We start from the raw sequence: 20,956 nt of genomic DNA on the forward strand, positions 1-20,956 counted from the left end.
CTCTTTAAGAATTTCCCACAGTTTGTTGTGATCCACACAGTCAAAGGCTTTGGCAGAGTCAATAAAGCAGTAGATGTTTTTCTGCAACTTTCGCTTTTTTGATGATCCAGCGGATGTTGGCAGTTTGATCTCTGGTTCCTCTGCCTTTTCTAAATCCAGCTTGAACATCTGAAAGTTCATGGTTCATGTATGGTTGAAGCCTTGCTTGGAGAATTTTGAGCATTACTTTGCTAGTGTGTGAGATGAGTGCAATTGAGCAGTAGTTTGAGCATTCTTTGGCTTTGCCTTTCTTCGGGATTGGAATGAAAATGGACCTTTTCCAGTTCCTGTGGCCACTGGTGAGTTTCCAAATTTGCTGGCATATTTAGTGCAGTACTTTCACAGCTCATCTTTTAGGATTTGAAATAGCTCAACTGGAATTCCATCGCCTCCACTAGCTTTGTTCGTAGTGATGCTTTCTAAGGCCCACTTAACTTTGCATTCTAGGATGTCTGGCTCCAGGTGAGTGATCACACCATCGTGATTATCTGGCTCATAAAGATCTTTTTTGTATAGTTCTTCTGTGTATTCTTGCCACCTCTTCTTAATATCTTCTGCTTCTGTTAGGTCCATACCATTTCTGTCCTTTATTGTGCCCATCTTTGTATGAAATGTTCCCTTGGTATCTCCAATTTTCTTGAAGAGATCTCTAGTCTTTCCCATTCTATTGTTTTCTTCTATTTCTTTGCATTGATCACTGAGAAAGACTTTCTTTTCTCTCCTTGCTATTTTTTGGAACTCTGCATTCAAATGGGTATATGTTTCCTTTTCTCCTTTGCCTTTAGTTTCTCTTTTATTCACAGCTATTTGTAAGGGCTCCTCAGACAACCATTCTGCCTTTTTGCATTTCTTTTTCTTGGGGATGGTCTTGATCCCTGCTTCCTGTACAATGTCATGAACCTCCATCCATAGTTCTTCAGGAACTCTGTCTCTCAGATCTAATCCCTTGAATCTATTTCTCACTTCCACTGTATTATCATAAGGGATTTGATTTAGGTCATACCTGAATGATCTAGTGGTTTTCCCCACTTTCTTCACCTTAAGTCTGAATTTGGCAATAAGAAATTCATGATCTGAGCCACAGTCAGCTCCAGGTCTTGTTTTTGCTGACTGTATAGATCTTTGGCTGAAAAGAATATAATCAATGTGATTTTGGTATTGACCATCTGGTAATGTCCATGTGTAGAGTCTTCTCTTGTGTTGTTGGAAGAGGGTGTTTGCTATGACCAGTGCATTGTCTTGGCAAAACTCTGTTAGCGTCTGCATATATATACTTTCTCATATTCTTTTTCACTATAGATTATTACAAGATATTTAATATAGTTCCCTATAAATGGACATTTCTGAGACACTGTTTATAAGCTCAAGCTTGGCCAAAGATAATGCTCTGGAGAGACCTTTTTTCCTCTTCTCTTCCGGGCAGAGTTCTCTTCATGATCACAGAAGATCTCTGAGACTGTGTGGGAAAGAAGGACTGGCTAGCTCACTGGCACTGGATCCCCATTATCAAAAAGATTTTCACATTGTAATATTTAAAAGCTCTCAGGAAATATTATGGCTAATATATATTTCACACACACACATATATATGTAACAACCTAAATTTCCATTGACAGGTGACCAAAATATGATGTATATGTTCAGGAACATATTATTCAGCCTTAAAAAGAATGAAATTCTGCCACAAGCTCCAACATGGGTAAACACTTTGAAGACCTTGAATGTGTTAGTCGCTCAGTAGTGTCTGACTGTTTGCAACACCATGGTTGCAGGCTCCTCCGTCCATGGAATTCTCCAGGCAAGAATACCGGAGTGGGTAGCCATTCCCTTCTCCAGGGGATCTTCCTGACCCAGGGATCAAACTCCAGTCCTGCACTGCAGGCAGATTTTTTTACCATCTGAGCCACCAGGGAAGGCCCTTGCAGACATTATGCTAAGTAAAACAAGACAGGCCCCAAAGCAGAAATAACGTACAATCCCACTTATGTGAGATATGCAGAATAGTCAAATTCATAGAGACAGCAAGTAGAACAGTGGTCACCAGGGGCTGGAGGGAGACTGGAATGGGGGATTATTGTACAAGGTGTCAGCTGGGGTTGATGGAAGGGTTCTGGAAATGGATGGATGGCAGTGCTGACTGCATAACAATGGGAATGTATCAACACTCAATGCTACTGAGTTGTATGCTTTAAAATGGTTAAAGTGGTAAATTTTATGTCATGTATATTTTTAACCACAAATGCATATATCCACACATGTAAAAAATGTATATATAAATCACTTTTCAAATGTATTTTTTACTTGTCTATTGTTACTCTAGCAGATGTCAGAAACGGTACTTGAATTGCTTTTTTAAATGTCTGCAATAAATCTGTTTACATCAGAGTGCCAGTTAGTTCCAAAATAGTTTCGGGGAAAGGTGAGTGTGAGTATATGAGTGAGTGGGAGTGAGTGTGTCTGTTGGAGTGTAAGGACCTAGGTTATAATTGAGTGAATAAAAAAGAACAGGTTAAACTGAGATGTTTAAAACAGATGGAGAAGTCCCCCCAGGTTCTGTTAATAGCTGCTCTTTTGTCTACATGGATACTATGTAGAAAACTGCAAATATCCTATTTCACAAAATTCCAAGTCTGAGGCACAAACATACCTAACTTTGTAACTTTTAAGTGTAAACCTTCAGGTAAAAGCAGATATATGAGCAGTTGTCGCCCAGATGATCGTGGAAGTAAAATTCATTCATTCCAGAAATATGTATGAGCACATCATGTGTCAGGCAGTGGGGGCAGAAAATGAATTAAGCATAACCCCTCAAGTTCTTTTAAGCAGGACTGGCTACAGAATTTGTGGGGCCTGGTACAAAATGCAAATACAGAGCCTGTTAGGAAATTAGGGAGAATTTCAAGTCAATGACAGCAGAGCATTATTAAGCCAAGCCCAGGGCTCTTCTAGGGCTTCCCAGATGGCGCGAGTGGTAAAGAACCCCCCTGCTAATGCAGGAGACGCAAGTTGCATCTGTGGGTGGAGAAGATCCCCTGGAGGAGGGCATGGCAACCCACTCCAGTATTCTTGCCTGGAGAATCCCATGGACAGAGGAACCTGGCAGGCTACAGTCCATAGGGTTGCAAGGAATCAGGCATGACTGAAGTGACTTAGCGTGCACGCCAACACACGCACACACACAGGGCCCTTCTAAGTGCAGGAGTGGAGGGTGAAGAGGCTAGGGCCACTGCAGGGCTCGGTCTGTGAAGCCAGGTGCCTCCAGAGTCATTCGCTGACACAAGGCTACAGTTAGTGTGCACAACCGGGGAAACAGGGCCCCAGCAATAGGGCGTCCCAATGCCACGATTATGCTGCGTCTCACTTTGACTTCAGCAAATCTCTTTACCTTTGAACACACACTTGAACACCGGTCTACACACAGATCAATAAATGTTCTTGTGCTAGTATCTTCCAATCAGGTTATAATCTTGTCATTCTCCCCTTTTGCACCCCGCCCCATTCAACAGTCAGTAGCAGGACAGGTGACTAGTGGGCACACGATATACTCCTTAAAAGGCTCAACAACTGACTCTGGAATAAACTCTGGAAAACTAATTTACTACTAGGATTGGGATGATGACAGGAACAATGATTTACAGCCACTATATAAGGCGCTGGATTAGTGCTTAATGGAAATATTCCATTTTAAGTCTCATAAATAAACGAACAAAATAGGTACTTTGGTTTCCATTTCAGAGAAGAGAAACTGAGGTTCAGAGAGACTTGGGAACTTGCTCAAGGTCACACATGTGGTCAGAGATGGGACAGGGATTCAAACCTAACTTCAAAGCTCTTGAAATTCCCACGAAGTTGCTAGCCTCACTACCACCCCCCCCACCAATGCCTCTCTAGCTCCTCAAATCTGATGAATAGAAGTTGTCCTCCAAATTAAAAAGCACAAGTGTTCTATCTTGATGGCTATAGGTCTTATAATTTCTGAACCTAGGATAGAAAATGCTCGGGAAGATAGTACGTCAGTGCACATGATAAGCAAGGTATCAACACTAAGCCCAAATCAATTCAATTGCTGCTTATTGAGCAACTATTAAGTTTAAGAAGCTGTGTTGGATGCCATGGAAGATGAGCTGAACAGATGGAGAAAGTGCCCTCAAAGAGAAGGTTATGACCAGCACAGAGGTGGACAGAGAATAGGACAGAGAACAGTATGTCCACAGTAACGCAGACACTTTCTGCCTAGAAGGACAGGCTGGACTTTTGGAAGAAGGTGGCGCTTTTGTCCTAGAACAATGGGCAGGATTCTGGAAGGAGGAGGGGCCAGAGGCCCTCCAGGCAGGATGGTGGGGCTGGGGTGTGGGTGGGCACACGGTGCGTGTCTGGAGGACAGGTGGGAGTCTTGCCCCTGAGCAGGGTGGGCGTAGCAGAAACCATCAGGATGACTTTGTGGCGAGCCTTGGACCAACACTGGGGCACCTGTCCTCCCTTCAGTAAGGTGAGCCTCTGACAAGTGTTAACCAGGAGGCAGACATGATTAACACTGGGCACTAGATGGCTGAAGCTGGCAGCCATGAGAGGGAGGGGCAAAGGGCGGGGGCGGGCGGCAGAGCTGAGGGGGGAACCTGAGGCTAATCCAGGTGAGAAACAGCCAAGGCCTGAACTTGGGTGGGCTGAGGGGCTGTTTCAAAGACTCTAAAACATATTTTCTCATTAAATTTTTTTAAAAAAATCAGTGAAGGGGAGATCACATCTCCCCTTTGTTCTATGAAGTTAAAACACCCCTTTGTTCTATGAAGTTTCTGGAAGCCAGACCAATTCAAGATACTATCACTATTATGCAGCCTAAGGATATTTGCCTACAAGTCTTGTTGGCTTCTCAGCCTCCCTGGCAACACCCTGGCCTCTCAGGAAAATAGTCATCCCCCAAGGTGGAACCCACCACCTTAAACCTCTGCCCTTATGTGGCTTCTTCTGGAACATTCCACCCTGCTTGGGCCACCGGACTGTTTCAAATGCACAAGTATTTTAAGTAAGAGATCATTTATGGTGGGCAGAAGATCAGATCAACCTAACCTGCAAGTCAAGCCTGCTTTGGAAATTCTTTCACTCTTTGGGCATCAAAACAAGGTCAACCAGGGCAACACTTGGCCAGGAGCCAGGGCCAGTTTCTTAAGATCCCAAGGTCCTGGGAGGAGGCATGGGAAGGCCCAGGGCCTATGGTGGCATTCCTTATAACTAGAGGTGTGTCATTACAGGAGACAGCACAGGGATGCTGCGTGGGGGTCTGGGGACCAGCAGGAGAAAAAGCACAGAAAAAATCTAGCCCATCAGTATCACTCAAAGTTAATTAAAATAATATTTTGCTTCTGAAACTCTAACAGACTGGAAAACACCACGCCAATCAGGAAAGCATGTGGAGCCCAGGACTATAATTCTCACCCTGCCGAATCCGCTAACACATGCTGGAGCTGTGGCGACCGCAGAGCTGCGGCTACAGCAAAGGGAAGCCGAGCAGCCCATCAATTACATCCAAGAAGGGAAAATGCAGTGCATTCAGGAAAAGCAATCCTTCAAAATGTCAGTGCTGCACGGGGCTTTCAGGAGAGGGGACACGGAAACGCAGCCAATGGGCGCTGGCTGGAGGAGACTGACAGAGGTGATTTGGATCAATGGATGCTGATGTGTCCCAGCTAGTCAGCCAAGAGTTGCAAAGCTGGTCAGCTTCTTGGTGCAGAAAAGGAGACCCGGGGTGGCTGACAGATGGAGACGGTGTGGCTGACTCAGAGGTCCAGATGGGCTTCCTTTCTTTGGGCACCCCTACGGCTTCTAAGCTGCCTCCAGAATTAGGGGATCTTTTCTTGTCTTCAGCAGCTTGTTGGGAGGAAAGCTTATTTGCCTTACTCCTCATGATCCCTATAGAACACAGAATCCATCCCCCTTACCTGGGCTTCCCTGGTAGCTCAGCTGGTAAAGAATCTGCCTTGAATGCAGGAGACCTCAGTTCAATTCCTGGGTTGGGTAGTTACACTGGAGAAGGGACATGTTACCCACTCCAGTATTCTTGGTCTTCCCTGGTGGCTCAGATGGTAGAGAATGTGCCTGCTATGCAGGAGACCTGGGTTCAATTCCTGGGTTGGGAAGATCCCCTGAAAGAGGGCATGGCAACCCACAAGTATTCCTGCCTGAGGAATCCCCATGGACAGAGGAGCCTGGTGGGCTACAGTCCACGGGGTCGCAAAGAGTCATACAAGACTGAGCGACTAAGCACAGCACAGCCCCCTTACCTCCCTGGGGAATGCAACAGGAGGGACCATTCCAGCACTTCTCTCTAGCCTTCCTCGGGAAAATGGGGAGAGGGTGTGGTGCCCACTCACTGTGCCCAGCCCTTCAGCCTCCTCACGGGTCCCCACTCTCCTCCACTGTCACAGGCCCTGTGATGCCCCACCGCCGCTCATCCTAGGACCAGTATGTGCTTTCATCTCAGTGGCAAGAGAACTGCTTCTGTGGGACTCACATCCCAGCCAGGTCCTCAAACCCGTCTCCTCGGCAAGAATGCCATCCGTGTGATCTCTGATTCTCGTGTATTACTTCTCCATTGGTTCAGAATCCAGAAGGAAGAAGAAATCGGATTCATGAACACCCTCAAATACCTAATGCTGTCAAGAAACTCAGGAAGTGAAATGCCAAGTATAAGTGTCAATAACACTTCCCTTGTTTCCCTTGCCTTGAGAACAAAATCAGAACTGAGCACTGAGAGCACTACTATTTTTGACACAAGCAATGTCTTGAAGGCTTAAAGGTATGAACGGTGGAATAGGAACACCCTGGACTAAAGGCAAGTCCAATCTGCTCAGGAGAGAACACTGCCACCTGTGTGTTTCTTTTAAAACAATTTCTTTTTTTTTTTTTTTTTTTTAAAAAAAAAAGCTAATTAATTTGACTGCATGGGGTCTTAGTTGCAGAATGTGGGATATTCATTGCATCATTTGGGATCTTTCACTTCGGTGCACAGGCTCCAGCGTACACGGGCTTAGCAGTTGCTGTGCAAGGGCTCAGTTGTTCTATAGCATGTGGGATCTTAGTTCCCTGACCAAGGATCAAACCTGCATGCCCTGCATTGCAAGGTGGATTCTTAAACACTGGATCATTAAGGAAGCCTCTCCACCCATGTTCTTTAGGGAGGAGACAGCACTTTGGCCCCCTGCGCTCTTCACATGTGCTGTTAAGCAGTAAGTAGTCCAAGCCCATCTTCTCTTGTCTGTCACAAAGGGCCACCCGTGGTAGATACACTCCTGGTCTGAGGAGGCCTTTACCTTTCCCAGTGTGACACAGAGCATCTGTGCCTTCTGTTCTCCTCTGATGTCCTGAGCTGGCCCAAGGGCTTTTCTAGATCACTCACCTGTGCAGAGATGTCTGGCAGGGTCCACACCCTTGGCCCTCAACTGTAATGCAAAAAATCTCAGATGCCAAGAGCTCTCATGGGAAGCCAGGAGGGGACTTCCGAGGACAGTGTCTTTAATCTGGGAGGTAAAAATCACCAACGCCTCCAAGCTTTCTCCTTGTAAGTTTTCTGATCCATTCCTTCCATGATGTGCCAATTTATAGGGGGTTGAGTACAGATTAAAATTAAGAGAAGATTAAAAAACGTTATAGTGAGGTAACCTATATAAGTCATGGCTTAAAAAATACTTTGCTTTTGGGATTGGTCATTGACTTTAAGGGGCTTAAAAAAAAAAAAACAAACTACCAAAAAACAGGGATCTGGTTATGGCATTGTGGTGATTAAATTACCCCCAGTGACTGGAGTCCTTGTACTCTGAGGGGTAGCCCTGGAACCAGGTACGTAATAGAAAGGAAAGGACACAGGCTTTGGGAATGAACAGTCCTGGATTCAAAGCCACACCCTTACTAACTCGGCAAGTTACTTAACCTTTGTGAATTTCAGTTTTCTTATCTGTAAAACAGGGATAGTACGCGTACCTCAATCAGTTTATGGCTGGAATGAAATAACACAGTCAAGTTCTTAGTACTGTGTCTAATGCACAGTGCGCATTCAATAGCTATTGATTTTTATTATTGTTTGCATAAAAAAGCTATCCCTTCTAACACTCATAATTAACAATTAGAAGTGCTGATTATCTGCCAGGTTGCTAAGCAACAGTGCTCCAGAATTTCTGTGTATCAGATTTTAAGAGGAGCTGGGGAGCTTGTCTTTTACTCACATTTGCATTTTCTTCAAAAAGTATTGAAAAAAATCCACCTATTACCTTTGCCTAGACTCTGTTCGATGCTGTAAAGAGCAATATTGCATAGGAACCTGGAATGTCAGGTCCATGAATCAAGGCAAATTGGAAGTGGTCAAACAAGAGATGGCAAGAGTGAATGTCGACATTCCAGGAATCAGCGAACTGAAATGGACTGGAATGGGTGAATTTAACTCAGATGACCATTATATCTACTACTGCGGGCAAGAATCCCTCAGAAGAAATGGAGTAACCATCATGGTCAACAAAAGAGTCCGAAATGCAGTACTTGGATGCAATCTCAAAAATGACAATGATCTCTGTTCGTTTCCAAGGCAAACCATTCAATATCACAGTAATCCAAGTCTATACCCCAACCAGTAACGCTGAAGAAGCTGAAGTTGAACGGTTCTATGAAGACCCACAAGACCTTTTAGACCTAACACCCCAAAAAAGATGTCCTTTTCATTATAGGGGACTGGAATGCAAAAGTAGGAAGACAAGAAACACCTGGAGTACCAGGCAAATTTGGCCTTGGAATACGGAATGAAGCAGGGCAAAGACTAATAGAGTTTTGCCAAGAAAATGCACTGGTCATAACAAACACCCTCTTCCAACAACACAAGAGAAGACTCTATACATGGACATCACCAGATGGCCAACACCAAAATCAGATTGATTATATTCTTTGCAGCCAAAGATGGAGAAGCTCTATACAGTCAACCAAAACAAGACCAGGAGCTGACTGTGGCTCACACCATGAACTCCTTATTGCCAAATTCAGACTTAAATTGAAGAAAGTAGGGAAAACCACTAGACCATTCAGGTATAACCTAAATCAAATCCCTTATGATTATACAGTGGAAGTGACAAATAGATTTAAGGGCCTAGATCTGATAGATAGAGTGCCTGATGAACTATGGAATGAGGTTCGTGACATTGTACAGGAGACAGGGATCAAGACCATCCCCATGGAAAAGAAATGCAAAAAAGCAAAATGGCTGTCTGGGGAGGCCTTACAAATAGCTGTGAAAAGAAGAGAAGTGAAAAGCAAAAGAGAAAAGGAAAGATATAAGCATCTGAATGCAGAATTCCAAAGAATAGCAAGAAGAGATAAGAAAGCCTTCTTCAGCGATCAATGCAAAGAAATAGAGGAAAACAACAGAATGGGAAAGACTAGAGATCTCTTCAAGAAAATCAGAGATACCAAGGGAACATTTCATGCAAAGATGGGCTTGATAAAGGACAGAAATGGTATGGACCTAACAGAAGCAGAAGATATTAAGAAGAGATGGCAAGAATACACAGAAGAAGTGTACAAAAAAGATCTTCACAACCCAGATAATCACGATGGTGTGATCACTGACCTAGAGCCAGACATCCTGGAATGTAAAGTCAAGTGGGCCTTAGAAAGCATCACTACGAACAAAGCTAGTGGAGGTGATAGAATTCCAGTTGAGCTATTTCAAATCCTGAAAGACGATGCTGTGAAAGTGCTGCACTCAATATGCCAGCAAATTTGGAAAACTCAGCAGTGGCCACAGGACTGGAAAAGGTCAGTTTGCATTCCAATCCCAAAGAAAGGCAATGCCAAAAAATGCTCAAACTACCGCACAATTGCACTCATCTCACACGCTAGTAAGGTAATGCTCAAAATTCTCCAAGCCAGGCTTCAGCAATACATGAACCGTGAACTTCCTGATGTTCAAGCTGGTTTTCGAAAAGGCAGAGGAACCAGAGATCAAATTGCCAACATCTGCTGGATCATGGAAAAAGCAAGAGAATTCCAGAAAAACATCTATTTCTGCTTTATTGACTATGCCAAAGCCTTTGACTGTGTGGATCACAATAAACTGTGGAAAATTCTGAAAGAGATGGGAATACCAGACCACCTGATCTGCCTCTTGAGAAATTTGTATGCAGGTCAGGAAGCAACAGTTAGAACTGGACATGGAACAACAGACTGGTTCCAAATAAGAAAAGGAGTACATCAAGGCTGTATATTGTCACCGTGCTTATTTAACTTATATGCAGAGTACATCATGAGAAACACTGGACTGGAAGAAACACAAGCTGGAATCAAGATTGCCGGGAGAAATATCAGTAACCTCAGATATGCAGATGACACCACCCTTTGGCAGAAAGTGAAGAGGAACCAAAAAGCCTCTTGATAAAAGTGAAAGTGGAGAGTGAAAAATTTGGCTTAAAGCTCAACATTCAGAAAACGAAGATCATGTCATCCGGTCCCATCACTTCTTGGGAAATAGATGGGGAAACAGTGGAAACAGTGTCAGACTTTATTTTGGGGGCCTCCAAAATCACTGCAGATGGTGACTGCAGCCATGAAATTAAAAGACGCTTACTCCTTGGAAGGAAAGTTATGACCAACCTAGATAGCATATTGAAAAGCAGAGACAATACTTTGCCAACAAAGGTTCATCTAGTCAAGGCTATGGTTTTTCCTGTGGTCATGTATGGATGTGAGAGTTGGACTGTGAAGAAGGCTGAGCTCTGAAGAATTGATGCTTTTGAACTGTGGTGTTGGATAAGACTCTTGGGAGTCCCTTGGACTGCAAGGAGATCTAACCAGTCCATTCTGCAGGAGATCAGCCCTGGGATTTCTTTGGAAGGAATGATGCTAAAGCTGAAACTCCAGTACTTTGGCCACCTCATTGGAAGAGTTGACTCATTGGAAAAGACTCTGATGCTGGGAGGGATTGGGGGCAAGAGGAGAAGGGGACAACAGAGGAAGAGATGGCTGGATGGCATCACTGACTTGATGGATGTGAGTCTGAGTGAACTTCGGGAGATGGTGATGGACAGGGAGGCCTGGCGTGCTGCGATTCATGGGGTCGCAAAGAGTCGGACACGACTGAGCGACTGATCTGATCTGAGACTCTGTTCACTTTGGGGTACTTTGTGAGGGAAGATGGCGGAGATTATTAAGGGGCTTAAAATTTTTTACAGATATTATCTCAATCCATGACAACCTCAAAGTAGGATTTCATATTTGTATTTGTTTGGGTTAATACTAGTTTTAACAAATTCCCAAACCTCTGTGGTCTAACATGATAAAAAGCTGGTTTCTCACTTTTTTCAATCTATTGTGAGTAATCCTGGGTGTGCAGCCTTCTGTGTGATACAGGAATCTAGGCTCCTCCCATCTACACTTCTGCCCTCCTCTAAGTCTTCAGAATTCTGTCCTTTCAGCTGGTTGGGAAAGAATTGGTAGGGGAATCACCCACTTCTTAACCACTCTGATCAGGGACAGTCACTTCCGCTGTCACATGTGAGACTCAGTCACATGTGGCCATAAAGGGGACTGGGAAATGTAGACACTGACTCGGCAGCCACATGCCCACAGTGTGGATGGGTGACCAGCTGGCCACCGCTTCCCCTAGAACTGTCTCTAAAGCTGGAGAAAACAAAGTGTAGGGAGCTTAGCAAGTCTAAGGGCAGAACTTCCAGGGGCCTGACTGTAGACTTTGCCTTTTAATGATTATTCCAAACTGCCTCTGAGAGTGGGTCTTCACTCCTCCAGAGATAATCAGATTGCCTTCAGTTAGGTTTATTAAGCCCTCTTCCATGTAAGTATCAGCATAAAAGGATTGATCATCGTCACAATTCTGCCTCCCTTGATCAGAAGACGGTCCCTTCCCTCTGAAGAGAAAGGGACTTGCAAAACTGTGCTCTATCAAAATTACTTGTGATTTCTTAAGCTCCATGGTTTCCATTTTAATGTCAACATCACTGCCCAGGACATGGGAGTCTAGAATTGACCCATTTAACAGCAAATGGGCTAATGGAAGGATTATTTCATAGAGCATCACTATAACCAACCATAATAATGATAAATGGCTTTGTCATCTCAAAAGACTTTCCTCTCTGTATATCCTTTAGCCATCATAACTCTGTGCAAGGAAGTTTTATTCTTTTAACAAGAAGACTTGAATAAATAGAGGTTAAGTGAGTTACTTAAGTTCATGGAGCTAAAGGCATAATTAGCGTAACAAAGACCAGAAAGAAGGGATCTGACTTTCAGGCATGGGCTCATTTTATGACCTTCATCTTTTTCCTGATCCTATATGGATCATGTTATGATGCTGTATCAATGAGGAGCTGGGCTTCCATGGTGGCTCGCTGGTAAAGAATCTGCCTGCAATACAGGAGATACAAGAGATGCAGGTTCAATTCCTGAGTCAGGAAGATCCCCTGGAAGAGGGCATGGTAACCCACTCTAGTATTCTTGCCTGGAGAATCCCATGGACAGAGGACCCTGGCGGGCTACAGTCCATAGGATCACAAAGAGTCAGACATGGCTGAAGTGATTGAGTACATGTACATAGCACAAGACAGCCCTAAGAATAAAGGCCCCCAGGCTTCCTTCTTTCATGAAGAAGAAGTCTGGAAGGGAAGCAGCCTGGGACTGTACATAGCTTCCCAAAGTCATCAGAGACTTGGAACCCTTTGACTTTCTGGCCTACCATCTGTGCACCTGAGGGTCCTCTGACCCTCATTTTCTTGGCCAAAGATAAGAAAATGATGGTTGGGGTTGCTGGAACCCCAACCATCATAGGTGAGTTCCAGGCAGTAAGGTGGAGGAAGGGAAGAAGAGAGGCTTGCATGTTCTCTTTAAGGAGACTTCTGGGAAGTCTCGCATGGCACTTCAGTTCACGTCTCATTCGCCAGACACACAATCACACCTAGAGGGGAATGAAGCTGAAACTCCAGAGTTGTTCATTGCCAGGGTACCTTTCAAATGTTTACACCTAATTTTGTATTGCTTTCAATCATCTTCAGGAACAAGTCACTGAGCCGTCACTGTGCAAGTCGCTCTCCTGGGCATAGAAACGAGACCAAGGCAGGAGTGGGATGTAGGTCAGAATCACTAGAGGCTGTTGGCACAGTCTGAGGTTCTGATGAGCCCCTGTAGGTGGGTTGTCATGTTTCAGCGTCCCTCCATGCGGATTTATGGGGGGTGATGAGGTGGTATTGTCAGGAGGATGCTGTGTGTGTGTATGTGTGTAGAGGCCAAAAGAAAGGTCAAGGATCACTGATCTAGGAGGGTGTTTTATCTGTAGCTGGCATATTTCAGGAAACCTGCAGAGATGCAGGGTCTATTTGTTTAGTTGTGCCCCCACTTACTTCTGAAAAGGAAAAAAGAGTACCTTCTTTACCACGATTAAAATGAGGGTAAAGATGGTAAATGGAAGATCAGAGGGAGAGGCGAGCTTGGAGCTTCTTGGCTTTCTTGGTTAAAACAGAAATTTGCAAGAATTCATTACTATGGTTATCAGAAAGAGGGGTAGGCCATTCTCTGTGGGAGACAGAGCGCTTTCCTTAGCACTGAACTCTATGAGATTTATTGTGACAGATTTGTTTTCCAGGCATTAAATATAAATTATACAATGCGTAAGAATTATTTTGCAGAAAGTACGGAGGTAGTCTTCAAGTAATTTCTTATGTCAAGCCCGGGAAAGTCTGGAGTTAAATTTTTAAATACCATGCATGTTTTGTTGGACCTAAGATGCCACTGATAATAGATATACTATTTTGCATATCACTAAGAAAGGGAAAACACTACAAATAAATTATGACTCCTCAGAGGCAGCAAGGTACATTCTAATTTAGAAGATGTTAAAATGCAAAAAACCTAACCTTACGATTGGCGGTATGTGGTGCTCATTTAATGAATACATGTCTGCAGGGAGAGACAGTAGCACAATACTGACTTTGCCAAAAAGATCGTTTGAGGTTTTTTTTAATAAGATGTGATTATGGAAAAGCCCGAATGAACTTTTTGGCCAAGCCAATGTCAATAAAATGTAAGCTTTCTTATGACATGAGTTAACACAGAAGTAGAAGTTGGAGAATATTCTCTTGAGATGTTCAGCTGGGAACATCTGGACTGGAAAGAGATGTTGACCATCACGGAAGAAAAAAAACAAAACCTATGAATCCCATACCCAGTTCTGCGACTGAATGTCTGAAGCAGCCTTCTGGAGGTCTGAGTTGCTGTGACTTCACCAGCTATGATTCCCGAGTCCAGAGGAGTACAGGGAAGGCAGAGATTAGACACAGAATAGCCATAGAACCTGCTGTGGGGCTCTAAAGCACCAATCTGGGGAATGTTGACTTTCGCCCTTAATTTGTATGGGACCTTGGCTTGCTTAAAGTATGTCTCTGAAACAATGCCTACTGTATCTCACAGGGTATTGAGATCATTAAATAAATTAGTCACCTAAAAATAAAAAAAACTTGCCAGAGGAGGAAGTAGAAGGGAAAATCAAACTGCTTAGATACAAAATAATATTTAATATTCACCATCAGTGAGCGCTTTCTCTGCACCAGACCTGCCTTAAAGGGGACTGTGGGGACTCTTGGTGGTCAACAAACAGTTTCCTTCTTCTTCCTGGTGGGCAGAGCCTGCTTCCTGGAGAAAATGGCTGAACTTCTCAGATATTTGTTTTCCTTTCTGCAGGGTCAGGGTTCTCCAAGTGTGAAAATACTTGGGGGTCCATAAAACCCTTTCTGAAATTGTAACATCAAAACTATTTTCAAAATTATATATGCCAATGAGGTGGATGAACCTAGACCCTATTATACAGAGTGAAGTCAGAAAGAGAAAAACAAGTACCGTGTATTAACACATATATATGGAATCTAGAAAGATGGTACTGATGAACCTATTTGCAGGGCATCAGTGGAGGTGCAGCCATAAACAGACTTATGGACAAGGGTGGGGGAGGAGGAAGGAGGGGGTGAGGTGAATGGAGAGAGTAGCACTGAAGTGTATCCCTACCATATGCAAAACAGATAGCCAATGGGGATTTGCTGTATGACTCAGGGAAGTCAAGCTGGGGCTCTGTAACAACCCAGAGGGGTGGGGAAAGGGTGGGAGGTGGGAGGGAATTTCAAGAGGGAGAGGACATAGATGGGCAATTCATGTTGATGTATGGTGGAAATCAAACCAATATTTAAAACAATTGTCCTTCATTAAAAGTAAGTTAAAAAATAAAATTATATATGCAATTATATCTATCATTGGAGAAGGCAATGGCACCCCACTCCAGTACTCTTGCCTGGAAAATCCCATGGGCAGGGGAGCCTAGTAGGCTGCAGTCCATGGGGTCACTAAGAGTCGGACACGACTGAGCGACTTCACTTTGACTTTTCACTTTCATGCATTGGAGAAGGAAATGGCAACCCACTCCAGTGTTCTTGCCTGGAGAATCCCAGGGACGGGGGAGCCTGGTGGGCTGCCGTCTATGGGGTCGCACAGAGTCGGACACGACTGAAGCGACTTAGCAGCATATCTATCATTTATCTCCAATGACAGATGTGTGTCTATACAAGTCCAACAAAATATTATTATATATTTATTTCAAAATGTTATCTGCCCTTCTCTCCATGTTGTTTTTTTGCACTCATGTTGTAATAGTAATGGTGGGGGAAATTGCTGGTGGCTTAGCATGAATCATGGCACCAAAATGTAGTCACGGTATTCTGCACCACCACAGAGTTAAAAAAAAAAGGATTTTACTTAAGAATGCCCTTGAAGCGGTCAAAGTTATTCATTTTATTACATCATCTCCTTTGACTTGAGAAGTCCACATGAAGCATTTCTGCTGCTACTGCTAAGTCGCTTCAGTCGTGTCCGACTCTGTGCGACCCCATAGACGGCAGCCCACCAGGCTCCCCCGTCCCTGGGATTCTCCAGGCAAGAACACTGGAGCGGGTTGCCATTTCCTTCTCCAATGCAGGAAAGTGAAAAGTCAAAGTGAAGTCTCTCAGTCATGTCTGACTCTTCACGACCCCATGGACTGCAACCTACCAGGCTCCTCCATCCATCGGATTTTCCAGGCAAGAGTACTGGAGTGGGGTGCCATTGCTTTCTCTGGAAGCATTTCTACTGCAGAGCAAATAATGGTTGTCCTGAGAAATCTGTGTGACTAGGCTGAAAACTGAAATAGCTCTTTGCTTGTCTTTCATGGAACCACTTAAACCATCAACGGATGGACAAACTATGATAATTCAGGCTTGGGAGTTTGTTAGAAATATTTTTTTTAAATGTAGTGAGTTAGGCATATCAGGGGAAAAAACAAATAACATTTGCTGCCAAAGGTAAAATTCAAACTTTCCAAAGAAATTAGATTGGTGGTGATATTAATGAATGTGATATTTTTATATTATACAATGAAATGTGTCAACATTTGGAAGATCTGCGTAACTCAGTGACTAATATTTTCCAAATGACCAATCCACATATTACAAAATTCAAAGTACAGGGTTTTAATGTAATCAAGAATGGAAAATTCCATGGTATGTTTTCAGATTTCACATTGCAGCTAACCATTCAGAAACTACTACTTGTCAAGCTGTGGTGTAATATCAAGAATATTTATAATTATCTGAAAAAGATGTTAATATACTTCTTTCTTTCTCTGTTTTAATTTCTCATATGATAAATATTGAAAGATATAAAACAAAAGCTCTCTAGGGTCTTTAATAATTTTTAATAGTACAAAGGAGTCCTGAGGCCAAAAACACTTGAGGACCTTGAGCTAGGATATTGTTAAATGACCCAGTCTTGAGCAATAAGTCCTGAGGAAAGTCTGAAAGGGGGTGGGGTGGGAACGGTCTTCTAAGAAAGGTTTTTCTTCTTCAGAAAAAAATAACCCATGCATGGAAGTGACTGTACAAAAATACGATTCTCATAGCTAGCCAGCTGTCTTGCAGTCACATGGACAGAAGCTGCAGCATTAAAGCCAAAGAGCTGGAGCTCAGTCCCACCTAACACAAAAGCCACTTGACCGCTTCTTCCCACTGTTGCTCACAGTAAGTGGCAGGGAGAGGCCTAAAGAGTCTCAAAGTAACGAGGGCTTGTATATACAGTCCCACCCCCGCCTGAGAGCAGAGCACTTAGGTGACCTTTTCTAAGGCAAAGTGGTGTACAGTATCCTATATTAGTGTCTATTTTGGCTGACTGAAAGAAATCTCAAGAGGATTTTTGCTTTTATGAAAAAGGTCATTACCTGTACTAATGTAGGTAAAAGTAGGGAATACATGTATTGTCTCTTTAAGGCCAGCATGGTGATGGCTTATAGAAATGGCTTACAGAGCACAGAAAGCCTATAGGGCTTCCCAGGTGGTGCTAGTGGTAAAGAACCTGTTTGCCAATGCAGGAGATGTGGGTTTGACCCCTGGGTTGGGAAGATCCCCTGGAGGAGGGCATGACAACCTACTCTAGTATTCTTGCCTGAGAATCTCATAATCAGAGGAGCCTGGTGGGCTACAGTCCATAGGGTAGCAAAGAGTCAGACACGGCTGATGCAACTTAGCACATACAGAGCACAAAGGAGCCATGAGATAATCAGCCCCAGTGGCTTGGGTTACAATTTAGGAAAATTTGGTGAGGGTTTGTGGTAGCTTGAATGGTGTTGCCCTGTTCCCCAATCAGCCCATGTCCATCTGGAACCTCAGCATGTGACCTTATTTGGAAATAAGGTCTTTGCCGATGTGATTAATTAATTTAAAATGAGATCACACTGAGTTGAGATGAGCCCTAAATCCAATGACTGAAGTTTTCATGAAAGAGAGGAGACAGAGACGGGGAAGAAGGCCATGGCAACTGAGGCAGGGACTGGAGGGATGCGGGTATGATCCCAGAAAGGCAAAGGTTTCTGGGATCCACCAGAAGCTAGGAAGAGGCAAGGAAAGAGCATCCCCCTGAGAGACTTCAAGGGGACCACAGCCCCGCTGACATCATCATTTCATAATTCCAGCCCCTAGAACTGTGGGAGAAGAGGCTTCCGCTGTTGAGCTACCTGGTTTGTGGCCCTGGATTATGGTAGCCCTAGGAAATGAATATAGGCTTCAAAATAGGGTCTTGGCAGTATTTAAGGTTAGAAAACTCAGCTGTCTGAGAATCTAAAGCCTAGAACAAGAGACAAACCACTTCTTATTCTCGAGTCCAAGTTGAATGTGTTTTTCATACAGGAAAGCAAGCCGCTACTTTCTTTTTTTGTGTGTGTGTTCATTTACTTTAATAACACTACATTTACCATGTTATCACCATGGAATGTAAATTCAGGTTAGACGAGAATTTCACAAGTACAACAAAGCATTCTGTGATATACCAAAGTTTGTATAATGTCTGATCAAACCAGCTTGCTCATCAATGACTTCCATTATAGGGATTTTATTTAGTTGATGATACTTTTGGAGAAAATAAACATACTGCACACATTTAAAAAGTGTTTTTCATTTACCTTTGCGTTAGCACTTAAATACATGTTTCAAAATAATTTAAAATTATTCTAATATAACAGCAGCAAAATACAATTCTGCAATTACAAAAGAGCTAAAAGGGATCCACAAGTTAAGTTACTCTCATGTTTATAACTATGATTCTAAAATAAATACTACTTCAAAGTGGCTCTGTTACCAGCTTTTTAGTTTTGGTTTAAAAACACACACAGACTTCCAGGGAGGTTTGTAATGTTGTATTCCATGGACTGTTCTGAAAGGGTTCCTCAAGAGCCAACCAGCCCTTAAAACAGTACTCAGTCCACAAGGCCGTCAGAAAGTTAAATTAACTGGGGGTAAATAGGATTCCTACATTACATCAAAAGCATATGATATTCTGCAGCAACTGGGAGCATTTTCAGGACTGGCATGTTGTCTTCTTTAGAACTAATTTCAACAGAAGAGTTTAAGGTGGACAGGTACCACTATCAAGTGTATTTAAAAGTGACATGTTTCTTTTGTGCTGATCTGACTCCCCTGAATGACCTAGCTAGTGAACTAGTCACCAGTAACTTGGTCACCAGGCAAATCAAGCCTGCAAGAAAGGAAGCCAATTTTCAAATGACCATGTTCTTGTCTGACCCAAACAATTTATTTTCAGCATAAACATATAACCTCAATATGAGATGTCTAACTAAAGCAAGCACCACCAAGACGACCAAGACAGCATCTCCTCTTCTAAGGTTTAGGTTTCCCCCAGAATTCTTGATACAGGGAATAGCCCATACCAAGAGTCATTGCTCCCACAACAAAGCCTTGGGCTGCCACATGCATGTGGATCAGGTGAACAGACATTTTAGTATGTCCCCTGCTCTTCAATCTGTATAATCCATATACAACAATTGCTGCAAAACCTGCCATTCCAATGGGGACAAATGGTGCCTCTCTAGCTTTTCGGATCAGTTTAGATCCCTGATCTTCATCATATGAAGAAAGAGAAATATCTGTGTCGCTTGACATAGTGATTGAAGAATCTTCAGACTTCAAGACGTTTCAGGTTCCTACCGGATTCTCAAGCCGCTACTTTCTGTGCCTACCCTGGAAAGAATGAGAAGGGGCTGCCTGGAAAGCTTTCCACTGGGAGTTTAGTAGTTTTAGTCCTGCCTTTTGGTTCTAGTTCTGTGGGGCTTTAAACAAGCATCTTCACCATCTAGTACTTTTGTTTTCTCATCTGTTATATAAAGGGATTGGACCAGATGAGCTAGAAGATGTCATCTCTCTAAACTTGTATTATTCTCGCTGGTTTATTTATGGCAAGCAAAGTTTTCTGGATAGAAGAGAGATGTTCCAATGTTCCTGTGGATTACCAAATGCTGTTATGGATTTTCTTCTTTAGAACTATTTGGGAATAGAGCCAATCTAATAGCTGCAGTTTGGGGAGTTAACAATGTACTGTGTGATATTCCTTTAAAATAGGAATTGCCAAATTCAAATGCCTTCAGTAGCCAGACAGTAACAGAATTGAGTTAAGCCGATTGGTGGTAATAAAATAGTGACTGGTGAGGACTGTGACAAAGACTAGGTAATGTAGGGAGAGGTGGCAACTGTGGGGAAGACTAGGTGCTGTAGAGTGGGGAGTGCTGGGGTCTGTGGCAAACTGGAAGGCTCCTTTTCCTTACAAGGAGGCAATCACTGCTTAATTCCAGAAAGTAGTTGCCAAGCAGAAGTGTGGACTGAGGGTGCCAAATCTTCAGATTTTTCAAAGGAAGTCAGAATGAAATTGCGAAATCTCTCAAATCTTAAACACTTTTAGTAATTGACTTAAATTTAAAAAACAACACTGCTGGACAAACAAATCACTTCTAGCGACTCAATGGGGTCCCTCAATTTATCAGTTTGTAACCATCACTTTAAGGCCTTGGAGTCAGTTTTACTAAAAGTAATACACAGCTTAATGAAATACCCAAGCATTTTAACATCCCTTGTTTGAAGATTTATATGGGAAAAAATAGTTTTATGGGGCGTCCTTCAAATATACGATAGTATCTTGTGGTTAAGGAAACCAAAGGGAAACAATTTCCATTACTTCAGACAGCTGTAAGTACAACAGGGATTTAGAACTTAGATTTGCTGACTCTCTACTCAGTATTCCTTCCATCCGCTCCTGCTGCCATGTGTAGCGGTGAAAGGGTACCAGGCAAAAGTTATTTGCATTGACATGCCACGTGCACATGGATTTTGGTACTGGAAGCAGCTCAGAGGTGTAAATATTATCTTAAGGGAAATGGTAGGTTGTGTCTGAGCCTTGTTATATAGCAGGAAAAGAAAATGATTGGAAAGTTTGGTGTTGGTTCGAGTTATCTTGTAATTATAGGATATGGTTGAAATAGTAAGGACCAAAATACCGTATGAAATAGAAAAGTTCATATGAT

General features: G+C 43.1%; 2 protein-coding genes across 3 annotated transcripts in view; both read right to left on the reverse strand.

Moving 5' to 3' along the window:
- PLXNC1 (plexin C1) overlaps nucleotides 1-20,956 on the reverse strand; it is a 332,800-nt gene that overhangs the window by 195,547 nt on the left and 116,297 nt on the right. The window lies entirely within an intron of this gene.
- Nucleotides 19,155-19,574, reverse strand: LOC129655250 (HIG1 domain family member 1A, mitochondrial-like). Its single transcript, XM_055585466.1, has one exon. It carries the CDS (start codon nucleotides 19,542-19,544, stop codon nucleotides 19,263-19,265), a length of 282 nt encoding a protein of 93 aa, XP_055441441.1. The 5' UTR covers nucleotides 19,545-19,574; the 3' UTR covers nucleotides 19,155-19,262.

This window comes from Bubalus kerabau, chromosome 1, assembly GCF_029407905.1.
Source record: "Bubalus kerabau isolate K-KA32 ecotype Philippines breed swamp buffalo chromosome 1, PCC_UOA_SB_1v2, whole genome shotgun sequence".
In the NCBI taxonomy this organism is placed as follows: Eukaryota; Metazoa; Chordata; class Mammalia; order Artiodactyla; family Bovidae; genus Bubalus; species Bubalus kerabau.